The sequence below is a fragment of the Aquarana catesbeiana genome, linkage group LG02, assembly GCF_042186555.1.
Source record: "Aquarana catesbeiana isolate 2022-GZ linkage group LG02, ASM4218655v1, whole genome shotgun sequence".
In the NCBI taxonomy this organism is placed as follows: domain Eukaryota; kingdom Metazoa; phylum Chordata; class Amphibia; order Anura; family Ranidae; genus Aquarana; species Aquarana catesbeiana.
The window spans coordinates 456,855,760-456,881,772 of record NC_133325.1 but is presented as its reverse complement, the minus strand read 5'-3'; the positions used below and the strand labels follow the sequence as shown (position 1 = coordinate 456,881,772).

The following is a 26,013-nucleotide window of genomic DNA, read 5'->3' as shown; positions in this document are numbered from 1 at the left end:
TACCGTCAGTGATCGATTCAGATCAAACTGGCTTTATGCCCCGTAGATCCACTGATGTTAACCTCAGAAGATTATATACTAATATACATACCCAACATCACAATACGGGTTCCAGGACTATAGCCTCACTTGACATAGAAAAGGCTTTTGATACTGTAGAGTGGCCTTTTCTTTGGGAAACATTATGCAGAATGGGATTTCCCCTGTTTATTGAATGGCTTCAGGTACTATATAAATGCCTCACTTCATCAGTGAGATTGGGGGGTGGATTATCAGCTCCCTTTAGACTTACCAGAGGAACAAGGCAGGGCTGTCCTCTCTCTCCAGCGTTATTTGCCTTAGCTATTGAACCTGTGGCAGAAGCACTACGCTCATCCCCGCATATAAGAGGTCTTCGTATTGGCTTGCTGGAGGAGAGGCTGGCCCTGTATGCAGATGACATGCTGCTGTTTCTTAATGATGAGGGTCCATCCTTGCAGGGTGTTCTAGATGTATTAGACACGTTTGCAGGTGTTACCGGGTTAAGGGTTAACTGGTCGAAGTCCATACTCTTTCCAATAGACCAGGCTGCCAAAACTACATCCCCTCCAGACTGTTCCCTACAATGGGTGAAAACTTTTAAATACTTAGGGGTCCATATTTCCACTCAAGCATCAGAATTTATCTCACTTAATCTAGCCCCAGTACTTTTAGAAACAAAGAAGAAATTTAAAACGTGGAGTAACTTGCCTCTCTCAGTTTGGGGACGAGTAAATCTCCTTAAAATGAAAATAATCCCTAAATTCACATATCTGTTTCGCCACTCCCCTCAGTGGATACCTAAATCCTTTTTTAAAAATCTGAATCAATTATTCTCATCCTTTATATGGGGCCCCTCACCACCCAGATATCGACTAGCGACTTTGATGCGGCCAACAACGCAGGGTGGTATGGCATTTCCTGATTGCTACAAACATTTTCTAGCCACTCAATTGGTGACGGTGACCTGGTGGTTGCACCCTGACAAAACAAACTCGTCCACAGTACTAGAAGCTACGATATTGGGCTCATTAGAAGCTCTACAACTCCTTTTATTCAGAGGCCTTCGGGCCCCGTATCCTCTGACTCCCTCAATGCGTACCACCTTGCGGGCTTGGCAGGGAGGTCTGGCCATAGAGAAGTACAAATCAAATGAGATCTCTCCTAATACTCCGCTATGGCTGAACCCCACCTTAACTCACATGTACAAACTTCCTGACCCTTATGCATGGACCAAATATGGTATAAAAATACTTTCCAATATAGTGTCACAAATGTCATTGTTTTCCTTTTCACACCTCTCTTCTATGTACAGTATTCCATATCATTACCGATTTCGCTACCACCAACTGTCCCATGCTTTCGCTGCACAATTCCCTCACGCCTCCAGTTTCATGGTCCAGTCGAGGTTGGAGAAGACACTAAGAACTAAGTATGCAGAAAAACCTACCTCGCAGCTATATGCGCATTTGGTGTGTGTGTCTCTCCCACTTCTTGATAAGCTCTAACTGGCAGCGTGACATCCCCGCGCTGGATAATGATGATTGGGACAATGTCTGGGATTTTCCCTTTAGCTCACTAGTCTCTATGCGAGATTGGCTGATCCAATTTAAAATGGTTCATAGAGCTTATTTTACCCCATACAGACTTTGCAAAATGAACCCTTCGTGTTCGGGGGAGTGTTGGAGATATGGAATCTCCCCAGGTGATTTTTCACACATTTTTTGGCATTGCCCACAAATCCAGCAATACTGGAGAGAGGTGCTCGATGTGGTGAATAGGGTTGCATCTACTACACTGCCCCTTGCAATGGAAACCTGTCTTTTGGGATTGATCGAAACACATATACCAACAATAGCAAAACGCACACTGGTCGGGTTACTACTCTTTTATGCCCGGAAATCCATTGCCCTGCAATGGAAGAAACCCGCCCCCACTTCGTTGACACAGTGGAAAAGCCTGGTTAATAATAGTCCTCCCCTATATAAAGACACTTACTCTAATAGAGGATGCCCGGCAAAGTACGATAGAGTCTGGCGTGCTTGGTTAGATGAAGCAGACACAGCTGGTTGATGTCTAACTTACCATGCTAGGGGTGACTACTGCCTAATATTTTGAGTCCGTTAGTTTTACTTAGAGGAGTAGACATGAAGTCTTTTTGAAACATGTGAATGTATACTGGTAACGGCACACTGTGAGTCAGCTTGTAAACAAAATACTTTAAACAACATAATACCATGCCATGTGTTGTATATGTCATACTGGATATACACCATAGTTTTTTTCTGATCTTTTGCTTTTAATGATAAAGGAAAGATTTGGGGCTTTTTTGCACCTTGATCTCTGCATTAAAAGGGCCTGTCATCCTTATTTCTATTACAAGGGATGTTTACATAAAATTTAAAGCACCACCATCCCTCCGTGCTTGTGCGCAGAAGTGAACGCATACATAAGTCACGCATGCATATGTAAGCGGTGTTTGCACCACATATGTGAGGTATCACCACAAACTTTAGAGCAAGAGCAATAATTCTAGCACTAGACCTCCTCTGTAACTCTAAATTTGTAGCCTGTAAAAAAAAATGTAAGTGTCGCCTATGGAGATTTTTAAGTATTGTAGTTTATTGCTATTCCATGAACATGCACAATTTTAAACCGTGACATGTTAGGTATCCATTTACTCTGTGTAACATCATCTTTCATATTTTACAAAAAAATGGGGTATATATTGTGTTTTGTTTATTTATTTTTTCCCAAAAAATTGTGTTTGAAAAACCGCTGCGCAATTACCCTGTGACATAAAAAATTGCAACGATCCCCATTTTATTTATTTTAGTGTCTGTGCATAAATAGTCAATGAGTTTGTTAGCTCTCCTGTGTATACACTGAGCAGGCTAGATACTGAGACATGGTGAGCAGAAAAGAACAGTCAAACGACCTGCGTAAAAAGATAACGGAACTTTATAAAGATGGAAAAGGATAGAAAAAAAGAAAAAAAAAAAAATCAAAAGCCTTGAATATGGCAGTCAGTACTGTTCAATCACTTATTAAGTGGAAAATTCGGGGATCTCTTGATACCAAGCCAAGGTCAGGTAGATCAAGAAAGATTGCAGCCACAGCTGCAAGCAGAATTGTTCGGGATAAAAAAAGACCCCCACAGGTCTCTTCTGTCAAAAAAGCTTCCTCCTGTACAGAGGTGACCATAGGGGCCAAATAGACCCCCGGATGTCTCCTTAAAGAGAACCTTTTACCTGCACTTTGCTATCACATAGGGGTTTTTCAGGTCTCTTGTAATAGCAATAAAGTTAAGTAAAAAAAAAAAAGTTTAATCAAATAAATGAAAACACCACAAATACTAATAAAAAAACAAAAAACAAACACTCCCATGCACATACAAACACACCGGATGCTCAGGCTTACGAAAACACACATATTAGGTATTTCTGCAATATAATATATAATCTGGTGACCTGTGAAGACTTTTAAAGTGTTGCCTATGGACAATTTTGGGTACTGTAGTTTTTCACCATTTTACAGGCATGCACAATTTTAAGCGATTGACATAATTGATATCTGTTTACTCGACACAGCCTCATTTTTTCTATTTTACCAAAAAGTTGAGCATTTATTGTGTCTATTAGCAGTTAAATTAAATTTGATCATTAACACAAACATCATTTGACAGGGTCTCTGCTTTCAGTAGTGAAATGATTAAATGTGATGGCTACATTTGTTTCCTTTTTCAGGCTTTGTATTTATTTATTTATTTATTTATTTTTACCGAGTGGTCCTGTCAGTAACTGAGTTCCTATCCTAGGGAAGGGGTCTTCAAACCTTCTAAACAAAGGGCCAGCTTACTGTCCTTCAAAATTTAGGGCGGGTCGGACTGTAGTCAGTGGGAGTAGAAAATGTACTGGAGTCAGGTGGAGTAAACAATGCCCCATCATTGGTATTAGGGGGAGTAATAGTGCTCTATTGTTGGTATCAATGGGAGGAATAGTGCCCCATTACTGGTGTCAGTGAGAGGAACAGTGCCCCACTATTGGTGTCAGTGAGAGTGTGTCCCATTACTGGTGTCAATGGGAGGAATATTGCCCCAACATTGGTGGAAATATTGCCCCATCATTGGTGTCAATGGGAGGAATGGTGCTCCATGGTTGGTTTTTAAGGGGGGGAATAGTTCCCCCATCATTGGTGTCAGTGAGAGGAATAGTGTCCCATCGTTGGGGTCAGTGGCAGAAACTGTTGCTGACCGTGGGGGGCAAGCAAAGGGCCACTTCTGGCCCCCGAGGGACCACTGTCCTAGGGTGACAACATGTACGGACAGGACTGCAGAACACCTCCCCTCTCCTTCAAAACATAAAGGGAGGTGTTCTGTAGTCCTTAGAGAGGGCAATCAACATGTGCTTTTTGCACTTTTTTGAACAGAAATACTTTCAATTGTATATTTAACAGATCAAACAGAGAATTGTTTGGCCTCATTCAGCCTATGACCTGTGATGTCAGGCATAAGCACTTTTTGTGTGTTGCTGCACTACACACATATGGCAGCCCATTCATTCCAAAGGGCTGCGCTAAGTGCATCAAATGGCAAAGTAGCTCATGCACTTTTTTAAACTTTGTGCATTTTGTACTGCGTTTTTTGCTGTGTTTATTGTGTGAAAAAGTTTGCGTGGGTGTGCCACATCTGGGGTTCCATTAACAATGAATGAAATCACAACATGTAATTTTGCGCACGTTCATGTACTACTATAGGGTGAATGCAGCCTTAGGGTTTACACTTTAATGCAAATGTTAGGTGCAGCTGATACTAGAGAGTTTTTGTCATGTTTGGTGTTATGTAATATTTTTCAGTTCATATATTATAGAATTTGTATGAACATTGTCTTCATTAACCAAGAAGGTTGCTAGCAGTTGCAATATTTGTTATAATAGATAGGTGCTTTGCCATGTTAGAAATCAAGTAAACTCACGCTTTACCCATACAACTACAAGTACGTACTTGAAAAATGACTTTGACTGATGTTCAGCATAGAAGTCCATAGCTTCTGTTCTGAAAGAGGAAAAAGAAAATCACTGGTTATTCACCTAAAATGGATAACCTTATCTGTCAGAACTCTGAATTACAAGTGTTAAAGCCCAATTCTGGGGGAGAAAAATCCTACCTTGCAGTGGGGCTGCCCCTTCACTGCAAGAGTCAAGCTCTAGGGGACAGGGAAAAGCAATTTTACTTACCGGATCCAATTGACTGCACATGGCAGTCGGTGCTCCCCTACGCTGCGGCACTAAACTATAAACCAGCATCCTCAAGTCCAGTGTAGAGCTATAGACCCTGCATTGGTCTTGATGATGACAGAAGACCCGTGACCTGCAACTCTCCCTAGAGTTAAAGTGGAAGTTCAGTCAAACTCTAACTATACTTAAATCTACTCCCACCCCCATTCTAAGCCTATTATATCTACCCTGTGAAAAGAAAGCTCTGCATACTTACCTATTCTGAGGGCACTCCAGTCCAGTTCAGTCACATGATCAGGTCCCAGTGTAGAGGACTCAGTGTAGAGGAGGGGCAGCCGACAATGGATGTCCCATAGCAAGCCTATGAGTGATGTAATTGCCCAGGCTCTGCAGCTGTCATTGGCAACTTGACAGGCACATTTGACCACATTTGACAGTCGGTGAGGAGGCGATATCTTGCCTCATGTCTGTTTAAAACCTCTAAAAGCTCCCTGCGGGATGTGTACACCATGGCCAGTGCCTTTCGGGTAAAGGGGGAGATGGTAAGGCTCAGTTCACATCCATGTGGGTGACTGTGGGTGCTGAAATCGCTGTGATTTCCGCACCCGCAACCGTCCGCAGTGAAAAAAGGGACCGCAGGGAAATCTTATGGTCACCATGCAATTTCCCTAAGGGCCGCGTTTTGAAACAGGTATGCACATGAACCCCCCCTCCTTCTCCAACCACAAGGGTGAATGAATCTTAAAAGGAATACAATAAATTGTGTTTTTATATCTGCCAGGAGTTCTGGTTTAGAACCAGCAGTAACAAGACAAGTCTGCATTTTAATCCCTATTCAATACTGAAGAGTACAGAACCTGAAACCACTTGTCAAATCACAATGTTTACCAATTAGTTTTACTACGGTTCACGTGATTTACACAGCAGTATCCAGTTTGATTCCAGTTTTGAGCTGTGAGGACCTAAGGAGCAAGGCATTCAGGAGAGATAACAATCTCTGAGAAATGACCAGTATGTAATATAAACCTGGTTAGGAACTCTATAAAGGCTAAACACATAAAAGCATAGCACTTTTGCTGCAAGGTTGGTTGCAAATCATTGCTCTGGTAACAGTAGTGATCCGTGCCTGTGAAATGTGTATCAGCACAGCTGCCTGTAGTGTCCATCAAGGGAGCATTTGTCAGTGTGACAATGCAGGACTACAACTGGGAGACAATTATGACCCCATAGCATGAAGCAGGATGATTTAGGTAGTCATTTCCCTCCTGCAACAAAAATGACTGCCTCAGGTGGTAGCACTGTTAGCTCTGGGATGTTGACCCTGGTAAATGTTCAGGCTTAACGTTGCATCACTGAGCAGAATTTCCAGCATGCGTCATTGAGAAGAGCTGCACCGACAATGGGGTGCCTGGTATGTACACTCCAGCCTTATTGCTGCCCCCAAATGTGCCTCTCTGTGAGTGCCACTTGATGCACCTGCCTCAACTGGCCTCATGGGTGCAACAGCCCTGGCAGGAACACGTTGACATACAACACATACGACGAGCCGAGAAAAATGAACTTCAATAACCAGTGCCACTCTTCTGCTTGATTCCGAGCATGCGTGGACTTTTGTGCGTCGGAATTGTGTACACACGCTCAAAATTTCCGACAACAAGTCTTGTTGTCGGAAAATTTGAGAGCCTGCTCTCAAACATTTGTTGGCAGAAATTCCGCCAACAAATGTTCTATGGAGCATACACACGGTCAGACTTTCCGACAACAAGCTCACATCCAATATTTGTTGTCGGAAAATCCTATCGTGTGTACGGCCCATTATTCTTACCACAATAACAAACATCATAGTGTAACATCCTCAGATGGAGTTATGTGGTCAATTGGAAGGGGCTCTTAAAAGGCACCACATACCGTTGTTGGACCCAGGCATTTTCATCTCTAACCATCTCTATAGACTCTGAGGCGAGAGGGGTGACCAGAAGCATGGCAACTAAAAGGCGCTTTCTGATGTTTATTGAGGGCCATGGCAGTCTGGTAAGCAGATTGGTATTATCACAGTAGTATGAAGTTAACTTTTCCAAAACACTGGAGGCAGTGTTAGGATCTTTCCTTTGGACACTTTATGGACTAATTTGAGACGTTTTTATCTTTATATTTTAGTGCTGCATTGTGTCATATAACATGCTCATATAGCAAGTTTACTGTCATTGCTGAGGAAACCACCTACTACTTTGGCGGTGAATTGGAGCAAAAACTAAATACTATGCGAACCTAAACGTGGAAGTGAAAACACAAAAAAGTGCACAGAGCGCATGAATGCCCCCTTCCCCTCCTAAAGATGAATGACCTCTCTAAAAATAACCCCCCACCTCCAGGTGCAAATCTCCTGACCGGGAAAGACACTCTGGTTTACCTAGCCAAAAGGCCTGGTGGGCCCCTTTATTTGTGGCTTACTGAAGCTGGCCACAGGGAATTAGGCAGAAGAGCAAGATCCCCTGGGCAGAGTAAAAATGAACCAAAGGCCACACATCCTCCCCCTAGACTTCAGGGCAGGTCTAAAGACCCATACCCTCCCATCCTTAGTGAGTGAAAAAGGACACACATATGAAGTGTGGTGATAAACATGAAGAAAAATAAACAAAAGGGAGGTATATGATATAATAACTATGTCTTGCGGTCTGGTAACAAAAACTGCCCCAGTCTTGGCCAAACAGCAAAGCCTCAAACAGCGGGGTCTTAAACCCATATTGATACTCTGAGCACCCCCAGGTCATGATTCCACTTAACATCGTGGGCTCTGTGCCTTCCCAGCCTTCAGTCAGACCAGCTGGCTCAGCTCAAATCAGGAGGCATTGGGCCCCTTGGGTCCCTCCACACTAGGGAAGTACTACCGACCCCCACCTTACCCAGTGGGAAACTTAATTCAGGTTCCTTTTCAAGAGAAAGGTCCCTCAGGACCCCCATCATGCCATTATGACCTCGGGATCCCCTCAGGATCATGCGTCAGGAACCCTATCATGATATACATCCAGCCTTTCCAGCCAAAAGGTCAGAAGATGGCACAGCACGCCTACTGGACACTGATAAGAACAGGTTCTACACTTGATCCTAGCCAAAAGGTCGAGAAGCGATAAAAAATGCAACACATGATAGAATCTAATCCCTGTCATGATTGGATAGCGGTGTCCTTAAAATACATCCTTTCACTCAACCTGTGGCTGACTTGTAGTGAGTCATAGATAAGAAACACAGCAAGAGCCTTCTGTCAGCATTTCTGAAAAAAATAATGCAGTAAAAAATCAGTAGCACACAAAGCAGGCAGGTGTCAAAAGACTTGCACCTTATTTGTTGTGTATGAAATAGGGATTTTAGTAAATTTCTCTGTAAGCTTTGCATTTTACTTAGTATTGTAGCCTGAATTTCTTCTTCAGGCAGATACTTACAGAGAAAGCTGAACCATTTTTGCCTTTGTTATGAGGAATCCTGTATCAAGAATTGCTTCGATAATTGAACCCATCTTGGTTACAGCATCAGGTTTAATCATAGCCAAAGTTCTGTAGAGCAAAAATACAGATGGGGAAAAAAAATCAAGTTTTGCAAGATATAACATAAATTAAATTTTAGCAAATATAGCAATCAGCGTGGGTCAAAAGATAACCAACATGCATTATATGCATAGTATGCAATACCTCTTTTTAAAAATTTTTTAGGATGACTATCTGACAGTCTGGTCATCTGCAGGTCATACTCTACTATATATGGCAGTCTTTATGACTGCTTATACTGCTGTGTATGTGACTAGCCTTCCAAGAAACGATTATCTGTCATATGCCATTTAAAAAAACTCAAAGATCCTTCTCCTACATATTTACTTTGGGGAAGTTACCCAAGCATCCATGATGCTTTTCCTGGAACAAGAATGCCTTGTCACTTATGGCTAAAATAGTATGTTAAAAATAATAAAGTGTGGCGCTAACAAGTGACAAAAAACTTGTTATTTATCAAATAACAGTGATATCTAAAGAAGAGGTACCACGTCCTGAAGTGCGTACCTAATATATTAGTGATAGTTTTTATGGAAAGGTATACTCTCTTCGTAGAACCCCATAAAAACAAAACAAAAAACAAATAAATAAATAAATAAAAAAATATAGACAATAAAGAATTAAGTGTACACAAACACATATAGATGATGAAAGGTATATCCTGAACCTATATATCAACTAGGCATGAATAGTATATGTAGGATAACACATTCCAAAAGTAACTCAAGAATGCAATATAATAGGTATACAGAATACCACAGCATACTGTGTATATAACCCAACAAAAATTGTGTTCATCTGGGCAAAGCCAGGCTGTGAAAGCATAAGTCCAAAAGGTGAGTATGTGTAAATACTAAAAATCCATTAATAAGTAATTGGGGTGATCTCAGTTAACCCCATGACAGTCCAAAGATTATCCAAAGATTTGCAAAAAATGGGCAGTAAAAACTCGGCTCAAAAAAGGCAAGACAATATAAAATTCAGCGCAGTAAGTGATGGTAGGGGTATAGACATAAGAACCCGACACGTTTCGTCCTCAAAGACTTCTGCTGGTAGCAGCAGAAGTCTTTGAGGACGAAACACGTCGGGTTCTTATGTCTATACCCCTACCATCACTTACTGCGCTGAATTTTATATTGTCTTGCCTTTTTTGAGCCGAGTTTTTACTGCCCATTTTTTGCAAATCTTTGGAAAATAATTTTGATACCAATAAAACGCTACCACGTTTTTATAAAAGGATTTACACCATGTGGAGGTTTTTTTCTTTTGTTTGCTTACCCATATAATTGGCCGTTGAGGAAGCGATCACCCCTGATGACTGAAGCTGAACATTGAAGGCACCCGATTCCGGTTTGGCACCTCCGGAGACATACCATCTGACAACATCTGATGAAACTCTGCCCAGGACCACCACACGGCTTGCCGCACCACACCGCTTGACGGTACAAGCTCGTTTGACTCACCGCCAAGGGCCTGTGAGTCCACATGTCTGGTAAGGGCATTCTTTTGCTTTTTTCTTTGGGTTGATACCATCTTAATGAGTGAAGAATTCACCTACATTCAAGGACACCTCCAACAGTTCCCATTTACCCTACATGAAGACTGCTTGTATTCAGACTGTCATGGGGTTAACTGAGATCACCCCAATTACTTATTAATGGATTTTTAGTATTTACACATACTCACCTTTTGGACTTATGCTTTAACAGCCTGGCTTTGCCCCGATGAACACAATTTTTGTTGGGTTATATACACAGTATGCTGTGGTATTCTGTATACCTATTATATTGCACTCTTGAGTTACTTTTGGAATGTGTTATCCTACATATACTATTCATGCCTAATTGATATATAGGTTCAGGATATACCTTTCATCATCTATATGTGTTTGTGTACACTTAATTCTTTATTGTCTATATTTTTTTATTTATTCAATTTTTTTGTTTTGTTTTTATGGGGTTCTACGAAGAGAGTATACCTTTCCATAAAAACTATCACTACTATATTAGGTACGCACTTCAGGACATGGTACCTCTTCTTTAGATATCACTGTTATTTGATAAATAACACGTTTTTTGTCACTTGTTAGCGCCACACTTTATTATTTTCATACACTCACAATAGTCAGATTGTTGTGTTGGCTGCTTCACTATACAAATTGTTTATGAGTTGGCGCAATCTCTACACTTTATATTTATAAAATAGTATGTTATTGCTCATCAAAACGAGAACTGGTGTATTAAAGACAATATTTAAAAGAAAAGTATGGCCAAAGCTTTTTTGGCCTTACATCTCCTGTGGGTGACAGGAGTGCACTTACTTTTGCTCTCCTGTGACCTAGAGTCAGTTGATAGCGGGCTGTTGCCCACTATTACCTGAAGTGGCAGAGCTGCTCCAGAATCTAGAAGGATCTTGACAATTTGAGAGCCAAAGCTAGCTGTGCCCACCCCTCCCCTGCCCATCACTCCAGTGAGCACACGAGGAGCAGAGCGGAGGGCAGTGGCTGACAGTCACTGCTCTCTGCTCAGAGCCAACTGAGAACTGAGTGATCAGCAGTCATGTGATTGCTCAATTCTTGAGCTTAGAGCCGACATGGGTCAGCTGCAGCATTAGACCGATGCTGCAGCACAGAGGTATGTGTGTGTTTTTTTTTTTTTTGTTTTGTTTTTTTACAAACTGTGACACAAGGAAAGGCTAGGTGGTTGAGGTACACTATGTATCACCTTGCATGCTTTCTTATGTGGGAAACTAAGGTGGATTTCGGTCTGAGTTTTCCGGGCCACCTTGGCAGTGTGGGCTCCAAACCCCTGCTATCTCCGGGCAATTCTCTGCATAGCAGCACTCTCAATGATCGAGGCAGGATCAGTGCTAGGACTGCTGTTAATTTAACACAATGACTTTGTGCTCAGCACTACCTAGTTGTATCACAATCAGGACAATATCTGCATGGAGTTTGCCTGCTTTCCTTGTGCTGTAGGTTTTCTGATGGTACGCCAATTTCCTCCCACACTTCAACGCCAGGTTGGTAGGTTTATTGGTTTCTGTCCAAACTGACTTAAGAATGTGTGTATGCATGTGAAATAAGGGCCTTAGATTGTAAGCTCCTTGAGGGCAGGAACTGATGTGAATGTACAGTATGTAAAGTGCTGCGTAAATTGACGGTACTATACAAATACCTGTAATAATAACTACATGACAGGGGGAGCACATGGATGACATTATTAGTGTGTTGATGCATTTAGTTGTCCAAGTAGTGGGCAGGGGTGTTTCTTTGAACAAGCTGTAGAAAATTAAGGTCACAGACCAGCTCATGCTGCCTAGTAGAGGTTCTTGGAACAGAAGTTCACTCAAATGAATGTTAACTGTGTATTTAGATACTTGACTGGAATCCAGCTTTAAAATGGTTCTAAAGCTCCCACTGCCCCCCATTATACTTACCTGTGTCCCATCTCGATCCAGCTATGTGCATGAGAACAGCAGCTCTCCCGAGTCTCTCTCTCCCCGTTGGCTCCCGCTGTCAATCACAGCCAGGGAGTCAATGAGGAAACAGTGGGGGATGAGGCTTGCTACTGGGAGCACTTGGCAGGGGGAGGAGCCAGGACCGCCAGCGGGGGACCCAAAAAGTAGAGGATCATGGCTGCTCTGTGCAAATCCATTACACAGAGCAAGTAAGTATAACATGTTTTTGTTTTGTTTTTTTATTTTAACCTTTAGAATCACTAAGTTTTTGAGACTCTAAGGGCCAGTTCACACCATTGAAACTTAGTCCGGGTGCATTCTGGATGCTTTTCTACATGCACATTTTTGAAGTGTTTCCGTTGTGTTTTTGATGCTTTCCAGTGCACTTCCCCCTCTTTTTTTCTCCACCTTAAATAAGGACGTGTGCGTTCTGGTGCATTTAGGTGCCTTCCAGTGTATTTCTCATACGTTTTACCGCATTCCAATACAGTTCAGTGCAGAAAAAATGCAGCATGTTCTACTTTTTTTCTGGAAATGGAACGCACTGGAACTGACCTCACTGGTGTCAACTATGCCATTGGAAACCATATAACCTACTATCCATGTGTTTCTGATGCAGAAAAAAAAAACACCGGACTGCATGTGGTATGAACTAAATACACAAAGAAAAAGTAGACATACACACACACATCTCAGTCATAAAGTTACATGCAAACTTCCCACCCATGCAGTCATGTTAGAGAATCAATTTGGTTAAACAGAAAAGCAACAAAAAAAACCAGGAATAATTAAGGCTGGGTTCACACTATACTACACGACAGTAGTACGACTTTCATCCTACTTTGCTCTGCGACATCAGTCCTGCATTTGTCCTACATTGATCCTACATTGGTCCTACATCCATCCGACTTTCATGAACAGGATACTACTTTGATCCGACTTTTCAGATAGTTTTAATTGGTCAAAGGACAAGTATACTAACACACAATGGGAGGGGCTACAGCAGGGAGCAGGAAATAACACAATGTTGGATGTCTTGGTGTGAATCTTGAGGGGGAACTCCACGCCAAATTTTAAATAAAAAACTGGCATGGGTTCCCCCTCCAAGAGCATACCAGGCCCTTAGGTCTGGTATGGACCTTGAGGGGAACCCCCTACGCCGAAAAAACGGCGTGGGGGTCCCCCCAAATCCATACCAGACCCTTATCCGAGCATGTAGCCCGGCCGGTCAGGAATGGGGGTGGGGATGAGCGAGCGCCCCCCCCCCCCCCCGAACCGTACCAGGCCGCATGCCCTCAACATGGGGGGGTTGGTGCCTTGGGGGAGGGGGGAGCGCTGCGGGCCCCCCCCACCCCAAAGCACCTTGTCCCCATGTTGATGAGGACAAGGGCCTCTTCCCGACAACCCTGGCCGGGGGGCTTATCGGAATCCGGGAGCCCCCTTTAATAAGGGGGCCCCCAGATCCCGCCCCCCCCACCTTATGTGAATGAGTATGAGTATGGGGTTTATTTAAAATTTGGCACGGAGTTCCTCCTCAAGATCATCTGAGCACATCATGCGAGACAGCGATCCGACTTTGATCCGACTTCAATGATAGTCAATAGGCTGAAGTAGGATCAAAGTCGGACCAAAGTAGTACAGGGAGCATTTCTAAAGTCGGAACGACTTGTGTCGGACCGGTTAGGACGGCTCCCATAGGGAAACATTAAATTTCACACGTCATGCGACATGAGCTCCCAATGTCGGAGAGTTTGTCGGACCAGTGTGAACCCAGCCTAAAGGAAAAACTTTTTTGAGTCTTGAATAAAGTGGAGAGCGATTAGAACTGTCAATTTTTTCATTGCTGTCTTTGCCCTCATTAGGAAGATTCACTCTTTCTATTTCACCTGTTAACCTAAATCCCACATTTTGGGTTGTCTCTAGAACAAGAATAGAGCACAAATCTTCCCATGGGAACATGAGTTCTGGTGACCTTGGTGACAATCAGTGATTTGCTCACTTTGGAGGGTCTTACTCTCACTACTTGTTTTAGCTATGGGGCAAAAAGTGAAGGGAAACCTACCCAAAGGGGACACAAGTGGCTAAAAAAAATGACAGGGGTTATAACTCTTCCTTACTCTATCCAACATGAAAAAAAAAAAAGTTTTTCCTTTAGTTCTACTTTAATAAATATTCAGTCCACAGGGGCAACATGACCTAGTCCTAGTTTTAGGGTTGTCCCGATACCGATACTAGTATCGGTATCGGCACCGATACCGAGCATTTGCCCGAGTACTTGTACTCGGGCAAATGCTCCCGATGCTTCCCCCGATACCTAGAGGACAGCTGTGATTGGCGCGTGGGGGAGTTACAAGATTCTCCCCCAGCGGCTTTCAGCAGCTTTAGTGACATACAGCGGTGATCGGTCACCGCTGTATGTCACTGCATCCTCCTCCATGCCCCCTCCTTTTCTCTGTCCCCCTCCGCTGTCCCCCTCTGTTCCTCTCTCCTTCCCTGTGTCTCTCCGCTGTCCCCCTCCGTTCCTCTCTCCTTCCCTGTGCCTCTCCGCTGTCCCCTCCGTTCTGCTGTGTCTCTCCGCTGTCCCCTCCGCTGTCCCCTCCGTTCCCCTCTCCTTCTCTGTCCCCTCCGTTCTGCTGTCTCTCTCCGCTGTGTGAATGGACAGAGTCAGCTGACTCTGTCCATTCACATAACTGAAACATTGTAATCTCTTGTGATTACGATGTGTCAGTTTATGAATGGAGAGGAGCCGCTGTCTTCTCTCCACTAATTCTCAGTGCAGCCCAACAGGGCTGATTAAAAAAAAAAACCATATAAAGAATAAAAAAAATATTATTGTAAAAAAAAAAAAAAAAAAAAAAACAACACACACATACACCATTCACCTACCCCCCCCCCCAAAAAAAACCACTGTCACGTGACATTAAAAAAAAAGTATCGGTAATCAGTATTGGCGAGTACTTGAAAAAAAGTATCGGTACTTGTACTCGGTCCTAAAAAAGTGGTATCGGGACAACCCTACCTAGTTTACAGATCTGTCAACCCTTTTAGATGTATGTATAGACTTATGAAAGATATCACTGCTGTTCATAGCTAAAAGGGTGATCATTTTTATTCACATCACTTATGTACAATTTGTATTTGTGTGTAAAACACTGCAATTTTACAGTTATTGGACTTTGTCATGAAAAGAACTCATAGGAAGAACTGCTCTTGTTCTTTACAGCAATCACATTCTTAATTTCATGTCTCTTGCACTGTATAGATAGAATAATAAAATAAAATGTTTATTTTTTTTTTTTGAAGCAAATGGTGATCTAAAAAGTTTTGTGGACCAGCTATCCTTGTTTACTATAACAACCTATCAGATCTTGTCTTTCATGATTTCAGTGCTTATTTGGAGAATAAAGGGAATTATTTGATTGGTTGCTTTAATTAACCAAAACAGGTCCTCTTGCCGACACTCTCAAACATTTCTTTTGCTGTTTGGGAAAAAAATGTCCCAACTGCATGAAAAATAGCTTACTGACCCAACTTGCTAGGAATGTGACAAACAAAACAGGATTTATACAGTAAGCCGATTTTATCTTCTGATGCTGTACCATGAACACAGAAGTTGAAATGAAAGTATTAAGCCTATCTTTACTTAGGTGGAAACAGAAAAACTGTGTGCCAAATTTATCAAACTTACTTTTCCTTTTTGCTGCCAAGTCTGCGGGCAGTATATTGATCTCCATAGTCAACAAGATGAAGATGACGAGAAAATACATTTATTTTGTTGCCAACATATAAATCTTCTTTATGTAATGCTTCATACTTGGTCCGCCTTAAAAAAACCCGATGGCTCTTCACATCATACTGTAATGACAGAAATACATCAGGAGTAAAAAAAAAAAAATTACAGACACAATAAAATAAATGCCATTGGAAATGCTGATGTATGTGTATTACCCTTGCGTCTTTATTCCATTTGAGCCTTTGCTTTTTAATATAGCTATATGCAAGTTTCCTGCTTGATTTCCTAAAAACTGTAAAATTGGTGTTAACTTTTGAAATATCTATAATGTCTAGATCAGTGGTCTCCAAACTGCAGCCTGGCGACCAGATGGGGCGCTTTGCTTGCCTTTATCTAGCCCTTGGGGCACTATTCCTCCCACTGAAACCATCAAAAGGGCATGATTCCTCCCAATGACAGGCAAAATTCCTTACATTGATACTAACAATGAGCCATTATTCCTCCCACTGTCACCAACAATGGGGCACTATTCCTCCCACTGAATTCAACAATGGGGCGGAATTCCTTCCATTGACACCAACGATGGGGCACCATTCCTCCAGCTCACACCAACAATGGGGTACTATTCCTCTCACCGACACCAAGAATGGGACACTAGTCCTTCCACTAACATGAAAGATAGGGCATTGTTTATTCCCACTGGATGCCAGGACATTTTCCACTCCCACTGGCCCTAGCACTTTGTTTAGAAAGTTTGGCGACCCCTGGTCTAGATGAAATTGCTCGAAGAAACCATAAACGTAATTCATGCCATAGAAATACTGTTGTGTACTATTGTGTGTAAATAATGCTGTGTACAGAGACCTATTATAAGAGCAGTCTGGATACACAATTGCTTTTACAAGGAAATAAGCAAAATAATAGGAATTTTTGCACTTGTCTTAGGTCTCGTTTACACATGTTGGCTAGGGGGTGGTAAAAAATATGTGGTTGCTCCATGGTTTTATTGTCCCATGACCACTCAGCAAGAAGTTAACATGGCCACCAGGCATGTTAGTACTTACTGCCACAGTTGTGGTGTAGCAAGAATTATACCACAGGCCAAGTTTGCTGGACAATACCACTGGCAAACGTGACCTAGTGGATAGGGCTGTACCACAATTGTGTGTAATGATCCCAGTGGCTGAATGGTGCTACAGGCTTTCAAGGGTCAAATATTTTGATAGTGGAAAAACAAATACTCTTGTGCACAAGTGTGTTGATCAGGTGATCTATAGTTCTAGATGGATAATGTCTCAGGCCTTGCTGCCCTCCAGGATAGGTGTCCTAGCAGTCAAAAAAGAAATAAAGAAAAGAGGGTGCACCAGCCTTGTGCATTATCTTTTGATAAGTTTATTTAAAAAAACAAATTAAAAACTACTCACAAGCATGTGAAAGAAAACGTCAGTGTAAAAGCCTTCAAGTGATGGCAATAGGTCTGATAACAACACCGTGTAATACAAGTGATATTATAATCACATGTATAGTTCAACATCAATGGTCCCAATGACCAGCACAGGAGCCAGTCAGGGGTAATCAAAGTACAGATACACCCGACAGCCGTCTATAAGCAAACAAACAGTGTAGCATGACCCTATCAATGTTACCCCAGAGGGGCTCAGGGACCCTTTGTCCCCACTTGATCTGTAGGGTGAGTTATACCATCTGCCAAGAATTGCCTTGTTGCTTTTTTCCCCCCTCCTCACCTTTTCCCTGTACTCGTCATGGGGACCATTGATGTTGAGCTATAAGTGTGATTATAATATCACTTGCATTACATGTTAGGAATATAGTGCTATTCTTTGACTGTCACTCTAGCCCTGCCCCTCCAGCAGACCACCCACAACAGTGGGTGGGGCCCTTGGGCCTCTCTGTAATGTGTCCTATGTATGCACACATATATATATAAGAAGCTGAAGGAGGTAGCGGCACTGCTAGGCTCTGAGGAAGAAGGTAATCCTTGGAAATGCGTCAGCCAGCAGTGGTCCTTACGTCCGCTACATCATCTGGCGACTGTTGTTATCAGACTGATTGCCATCACTTGAAGGTTTTCTTTTACATGCTTTTAATTTGTTATTTAATTTTTAAACAAACTTATCAAAGGTTAATGCACAAGGCTGGTGCGCCCTCTTTTCTTTATTTCTTTTTCAAGGGTGAAAACAGGTGTCCAAGATGCAACATATCACCTCTGAGCCACCTGTCAAATGCCTCTGCAAAGCTATCCACCACACGTTGTGTTTCAAAGTGAAAACAGGCCCTACTTTTGTTCAATGTTTATTGAGGGATATGGAGCTGAATATTGTGTGTTACGCTGCCACATTTAGAAGGTTTAGACCAGGGATCAGTAACCTCTTCCACTTAGGGCCTGATTCAACGTATGTGAATGCATGGAGGGTGGCGTTCACTTGCTTATAAATTAAGATGATAATAATAATCCTAACATAGTAATAATAACAGTACAGATTTACCTCACTTTAAGGTGCTTCATTAATACAAAGCCAGTTCACCCTGAGGGAGCATGTGTCTGGGGATTCGGATTTTACTGCACCCTCCCACATCCTGGCACCCAAGCCAGCCAGAATGGTGGGGAGATGGGGGTCCCTGTCCCCAGGGCAGATGGGGGTCCCTGTCCCCAGGGGAGATGGGGGTCCCTGTCCACAAGGGAGATGGGGGTCCCTGTCCACAGGTGAGAAGGGGTCCCTGTCCCCAAGTGAAAATAGGGACCCTGTCCTCAAGTGAGAAGGGGACCCTGTCCTCAGAGGAGATGGGGTCCCTTTTCTCAGAGGAGATGGGGTCCCTGTCCCCAGGGTTAATGGGGTCCCTATTAGGGTCCCCCCCATTGCAGTGTCCTCTGTACCCCCATAGCAGTGTCCTCTGTCCCCCTTCACATCACTCCCATAATGTCCTCTGCCCCCTCCCCCATAGCAGGTTCCTGTGCCCCCCCAAAACAGTGTCCTCTGTCCCCTGCACCCCCCCACTGTAGTGTACTCTGTACCCTTCATAGTGTCCTCTTCCTCCCTGCACCCCTCCCTGCACCCCACCAAGCACACACACACACACACACACACACACACACACACACACACACACACACACACACACACTGTGTGGGTAGAACTCTCCTACCTTACACAGGTGTACAACAGAGCAGAGGTTGGCCGGTACCACAGGGCTGGATGGGGGCGGGAACTGCTAAGGTTAATTTTTCACATTAACGGGCTGGTGATTGGTTGCTGGGATCGCCTGGCAACCAATCACCTACTGTTCAATGTGAAAAGTTAACTCCAGCAGTTCCCGCCCCCATCCAGCCCTGTGATACTGGCCGCTGTCCAATGAAGAGGAGAGCAGTGAAAATGTCCGTGGGCACTGACAGGCCGGACATTTTGCTACAGCGGCCCGGGTGTGGCCCGCCAACGTAGATGGCCAACCCTGGTTTAGACACTAAACTGAAAACAATTAACAGACCTGCCCCCTGGTGGCTATAAAACTACAACCCCGAGTTGTAGCAAAGCAGTAGAACAAAGAAGAAGACAGAATTATTTCCTCATAATCAAAATGACTATGGCAACAAGGCAACCAAAAAATACATACAAAAGAGGAAAACTAGTGGTGTCCTTCAATGGATGCCAGAGAAAAATCCAACTTTGTTTGTTGTTCATTGAAGGACACACACACACACACACACACACACACACACAGTATTGTGCAAACTTTTCAGGCAGGTGTGAAAAATGCTGTAAATTAAGGATGCTTTCAGAACTACAGAAATAGAAGTGTTAATAGTTTCTTTTTATCAATTGTAAATCCAATCAAATCAATATTTGGTATGACCACCCTTTGCTTTCAAAACAGCATAAATTCTTCTAGGTACACTTGCACACATTTTTTTGAAGAATAGGTTGTTCAAGACATCTTGGAGAACTAACCACACATCTTCTGTCGATGTAGGCTGCCTCAGATCCTTCTATCTCTTCATGTAATCCTGGACGAGATAATGTTGAGATCAAGGCTTTGTGGGGGCCAAACCATCACTTTCAGGACTTGTTCTTCTTTACACTGAAGTTAGTTCTTAATGGAATTGGCTGTATGTTTGAGGTTGTTGTCCTGCTGCAGAATAAATTGGGGGCCAATCACACACCTCCCTGATGGTATGGCATGATGGATAAGTATCTGCCTATATTTCTCAGCATTGAGGACACCAGTGACCCTGACCAAATCTCCAACTTCATGTGCAGAAATGCAGCCCCAAACTTGAAAAGAACCTCCACCATGCTTCACTGTTGCCTGCAGACACTCATTATTGTACCGCTCTCCAGCCTTTCGGCGAACAAACCTCCTGCTACAGGCACATTTTTCAAATTTTGACTCATCAGTCCAGAGCACCTGCTTCCATTTTTCTAAACCTCAGTCCCTATGTTTTCATGCCTAGTTAAGTCACTTAGCCTCATTTCCACAGCTTTTTTGGCTGCAATTCTTCCATGAAGACCACTTCTGGCAAGAATTCTCTGGAGAGTACATGGGTGTACCTGGGTCCCACTGGTTTCCCACTGGTTTCTGACAGTTCTGTCAGAAACACTGCTGAACATCTTCCAATGTTAAAGGGAAGCAAGCCTGGTGTGTCTTTCATCCACTGCATACGCTTACTTGGCCGATCACTACATCTATGGACCTCAAAGTTACCCATTTATTTTCTTGAAACTCCTGTCTGCTCTGAAATCTTTGCCTGGGAGAGACCTTGCTGCTCCAGTATAACTACCTTGTGTCTTGCTGCTGCACTCAATCTTGCCATGGTGACATGAAACTGTCTTCCACAACCTCAAGTTAGTAGCAGAGTTTGGCTGTTACTCACCAAGTTTTAAGCCTCCTACAAAGCTGTTTCTGTTTCAGTTAATGACAGTGTTTCAAACTGCATGTAAAATTGATGAGCATTAGCGCCTGCTTGGTATAATTGATTAATTATACACCTGACTGTGCAAGTGTACAATGTATGCAAGTGTAAGGCCCCTTTCACACTGGGGCGGGGGCAACGTCGGTGGTATTCGGCCGCTAGCGGGGCAGTTTTACCCCCCACTAGCGGCCGAGAAAGCGTGAAAAACCACCGCAGAGGTGCTTTGCCGGCGGTATAGCCGTGCTGTATACACCGCTCCGAAGATGCTGCTAACAGGACTTTTTGTCCCGTTCTGCCAGCGCACCGCTCCAGTGTGAAAGCTTTCGGGGGTTTCACACTAGAGAGACAGCAGCGCCTGTTTCTGGTCAGTTTGCAGGCGCTATTATTAGCGCAATAGCGCCTGCAAACCACCCCAGTGTGAAAGGGGCCTAAGAATTGATGCTGGTTTGAAGCCAAAGGCTAGTCACACCATATATTGATTTGATTTAGATTTTTCTGCTGTTTGCTCACTTTTCATGATGTAAATTGATAAAAATAAACAATTATAAGATTTATACAGCAAAATATATAGATATATATGAATATATCTATATATTTAATTTTATTTTTTAATCAGAGTAGATATACTGTGCCTTGAAAAAATATTCATACCTCTTGAAATTTTCCAAATTTTGTCATGTTACATCCAAAAACGTAAATGTATTTTATTGGGATTTTATGTAATAGACCAACACAAGTGGCACATAATTGTGGAGTGGAAGGAAAATGATGAATGTTTTTTTACAAATAAATATGTGAAAAGTGTGGCGTGCATTTGTATTGAGCCCCCTTTAGTCTGATACCCCTAACTAAAATCCAGTGGAACCACTTGCCTTCAGAAGTCACCTAATTAGTAAATAGAGTACACCTGTGTGTAATTTCATCTCAGTATAAATACAGCTGTTCTGTGAAGCCCTCAAAGGTTTGTTAGAGAACCTTAGTGAACAAACAGCATAATGAAGACCAAGGAACACACCAGACAGGTCAGGGATAAAGTTGTGGAGAAGTTTTAAAGCAGGGTTAGGTTATAAAAAAATATCCCAAACTTTGAACATCTCACGGAGCACTGTTCAGTCCCTCATCCGAAAATGGAAAGAGTATGGCAAAACTGCAGACCTACCAAGACATGACCATCCACCTAAACTGACAAGCAGGGCAAGGAGAGCATTAATCAGAGAAGCAGCCAGGAGGCCCATAGTAACTCTGGAGGAGCTGCAGAGATCCACAGCTCTGGTGGGAGAATCTGTCCACAGGACAAATATTAGTCATGCACTCCACAAATCTAGCCTTTATGGAAGAGAGACAAGAAGAAAGCCATTGTTGAAAGAAGGCCATAAGAGGTCCCGTTAGCAGTTTGCGAGAAGCCATGTGGGGGACACAGCAAACATGTGGAAGAAGGTGCTCCGGTCAGATGAAACCAAAATTGAACTTTTTGGCCTAAAAGCAAAACACTATGCATGGCAGAAAACTAACACTGCCCATCACCCTGAACACACCATCCCCACTGTGAAAAATGGTGGTGGCAGCATCATGTTGTGGGGATGCTTTTCTTCAGGAAAAAGGGAAGCTGGCCAGCGTTGATGGGAAGAAGGATGGAGCAAAATACAGGTTAATCTTGTCAATTTTTAAGATATTTCTAACACATAGCATGTATATAGCAAAAATGGCACCACAAAATACATTCTGCTACTCTTCCCGAGTATGGCAATACCACATGAGTGAGACTTTTACACAGCCTGGCCATATACAGAGGACCAACATTGAAGTAGTACCTTCAGGCGTTCTAGGAGCATAAATTACACATTTCATTCCTACCTATCACATTTTTGAAGGTCCTGGAGCACCAGGACAGTGGAATTACTCACAAAATGACCCCATTTTGGAAAGCAAACACCCCAATGTATATTCTATGAGGCATGGGCTGCAGATAGGTAATCGGGTACTCTGATGGCCAGGTGACAGGTACACGGGTACTCTGATGGCCTGGTGACTGGTATTCGGGTACTCTGAAGGGCAGTGACAGGTACTCAGGTACTCATATGGACTATGACAGGTACTCATATGGACTGTGACAGGTACTCAGGTACATATATGGACTGCGACAGGTACTCAGGTACTTAGATGAACTATGACAGGTACTCGGATACTCATATGGACTGTGACAGGTACTCGGGTACTCAGATGGTCTGTGACAGGTACTCGGGTACTCAGATGGTCTGTGACAGGTACTCGGGTACTCAGATGGACTGTGACAGGTACTCGGGTACTCAGATGGACTGGGACAGTTAGTCGGGTATTCTGATGGACTGTGACAGGTATTCAGATGAACTGTGACAGGTACTTTGATGGGCGATGACAGGTCCTCTTTAATTGGGGGGGGGCAATCCGTGTGATTGGTGTACACTGTAAGCGGTAACGAGATGTTACCGCAATCTCCTTCTCACACACGATCAGTGTGTGAGTAGGAGAACATGGTAACAGCTAGTTACCGCGGTTTGTTGACATTTAGTGATCGGCTGTGAAAGGATCACAGCCGATCACATGGGTAAACAGCCGGCTAATGGACGTTTACCAGCGTCGGTAACGAGCAGTGTTCCCGTGAACACGCCGCCACCGACATGCACACGCAGCACGCTCACGCACATGCGACGTGCACAGTGGGGTGGAACCATCTGTCATCAGCCGTGACTTCATCACGGCCGATCACATGGTAAACAGCCATGCCCAATGGCTGTTCACCCCCCCTCGGTGGCGAGCGGTGTCTCTGTGACACGCTGCCACCAAAGGAACAGGGATGCGCGCACACGATCGCGCGCATTCCCTGTTTAAATGGAAGGATGTCATAGGACACCCTCCCGCAACGAGAAACGTGCCGCCTGGCCGTCATATGACAGCCGGCGGTCAGCAAGCAGTTAAACAAAAATTGCACAATCTGGTATCATACGAGAGAAAATTTTGTGTTTCGTATTTGTCCTTTCGGAAAATTTCAGACAACAGCTGTATACTAACGATCAGATTATCGGACGATCGCGTCAAAAGTGGAATTTTTCGTCGGCTTTCTCATCGTGTGTATGAGGCTTTAATCTAGGGCATAGCTAGACATGTTGTAGTAATACGGTGTACCTCCTGCCACAAATGTTGTATTGCCATTAGGGTTGCACCAATACCACTTTTTTAAGACTGAATACAAGTACCAATACTCTTTTTCAGGTACTCGCTGATACCGATACTTTTTTTAATGTTGTGTGACAGTGGCACTAATATCCAGCACTGATAAGGCGTGGTCTGTGTCAGTAGTTTTTAAATTTTATTTTACAATTTTATTTTTTACAATTGATTTTTTTATTATTTTTTACAATTTATATATTTTTTGTTCTTATTTTTTTTTTACAATTCTTTCTTTTTTTTGGGGGGGGGAGGTGTCAGTGTTTTTTTTATTTAATTTTTTATTATTTTTACAATTTCACCCTTAAATATTTATTTATTACATTATTTTTTATTTTTTTTTTAACAGCCCTGTTGGGGGGGGGCTTTGGTGAGATATCAGGGGTCTAAACAGACCCCTGACATCTCCCTTTTGAGACAGGGAAGGGGACTGAGGACACAGATTCCCCAGTCTATTTCTCTGCAGCCTCAGATGCACTGAAAATGAATGGAGAGGAGCCAGAGGCTCCTCTCCATTCATAAACTGAAGCATCATAAACACAGGTTATGATGCTCAGTTATGAATGGTAAGAGTCAGTGATCACTGACTCTGTGCATTCAGAAAAGCAAGGAGCCGGTAAATGACAGATTTACCGACTCCTTTCTCTGTTCTCCATCCTGACAGATCCAGGACAGGGGGTACCGGAGGAGGACACGGAGGACCCGGGGAACAGAGAGGGAGGAGGACACAGGGAGCCAGAGAGAGGGAGGAGGATCCGGGGAGCTGTGGACCTGAAGGGAGGGAGGAGGACCCGGAGGAGAACACGGGGGGACAGTTGGGGGTGATCGATGCGGTGGTGGGGGCAGTTAAAAGCACCGATTTCCCTGTATAACTTTTAATAAAGCAACTGACAGCCGTGGGAGGGAGAGGAGGAGAAGCGGCTGTCAGAAAAGCTATACAGGGAGATCGGTGCTTTTAACTGCCCCCACCGCCGCACCGATTATCTGTGAGGCTGCTCGGCCCCCTGCTGAGCTTGAGGACGCCTGGTCCGATACAACCGGTATCAGATTAGGCATACCGAGTACCGATACGCACGCAAATTCTTGGTATCAGTACCGATACAGATACTAGTATCGGTATTGTGCATCCCTAATTGCCATGCATTGTCACCAAATAAGCAAAAGTGTACTAAAGCCACATCACCAGCAGCAACTAGTAATTTTTTTGCACTCTTTTAATTGATTTCAATTGCTCGGCATACAAAACAAGAAAATCTACAAAAGTCACCCTTACAGGAAGGTCAACAGCCTAATACACAAAAGACAGACCAAGAAAAAAATAAAATATAATCATAAAATAGATACAAAAAAAAGAAGCATTAGACTTGTAGCGCATGACTCGTGCAACTGCCAACAATATACATAAAAGGTATAGCACCCAGTAGGAAACCATCAAAACTAAGAAGTTAACCAACAGGTAAATGTTCAGGTAGAGTTATCCATTATGGCAGCAGTTTAGGGATTGTCTAACCAGCAAGAATACACTTTCTTTAGTTTAATATAAGGGCAGGTTGGAATTAACCAATTGCACCCAAAATCGCACCGTGGGTGGAGAGGTTTTTTTCCATCACATGGTAATAGCCTTAGAGGCATTAAATAACAACAGACTCAATAGGGTTTGTCCTGCAACAGTGCTTGCTAGAGTTTCGAATAAACCCAATAAACAATATTTAGGCTAGTGATTAGCAATTTTAGAAAACTTATGTAACAGGGAAGGTGTTCTGTGCCATCTTGATTTAAGTTTATAACCATTCTCTTGCACAGAGCCTTTGTAAATCATGGTGTTGATAGATTACCATTCCTCCAATGTGAATGTTACCCCTAAGTCCTTTGCCCATGATTTTTCAGGCAGTGCC

The 26,013-nt window shown here is 43.2% G+C and overlaps 1 protein-coding gene and 1 non-coding gene across 2 annotated transcripts in view; both read right to left on the bottom strand.

The window, feature by feature from the left end:
- NME7 (NME/NM23 family member 7) overlaps window positions 1-26,013 on the bottom strand; it is a 251,231-nt gene that overhangs the window by 141,179 nt on the left and 84,039 nt on the right. Inside the window, exons 3-5 of the mRNA XM_073615633.1 lie at window positions 15,943-16,109; window positions 8,694-8,804; window positions 5,021-5,071 (exon numbers count right to left, since the gene is read on the bottom strand). Of these exons, the coding sequence (XP_073471734.1) occupies window positions 5,021-5,071; window positions 8,694-8,804; window positions 15,943-16,109 (329 nt within the window). The remainder of the gene's footprint in view (window positions 1-5,020; window positions 5,072-8,693; window positions 8,805-15,942; window positions 16,110-26,013) is intronic.
- Window positions 8,192-8,382, bottom strand: LOC141130895 (U2 spliceosomal RNA). The gene has a single exon (XR_012242537.1). It is a non-coding gene; the product is annotated as a U2 spliceosomal RNA (small nuclear RNA).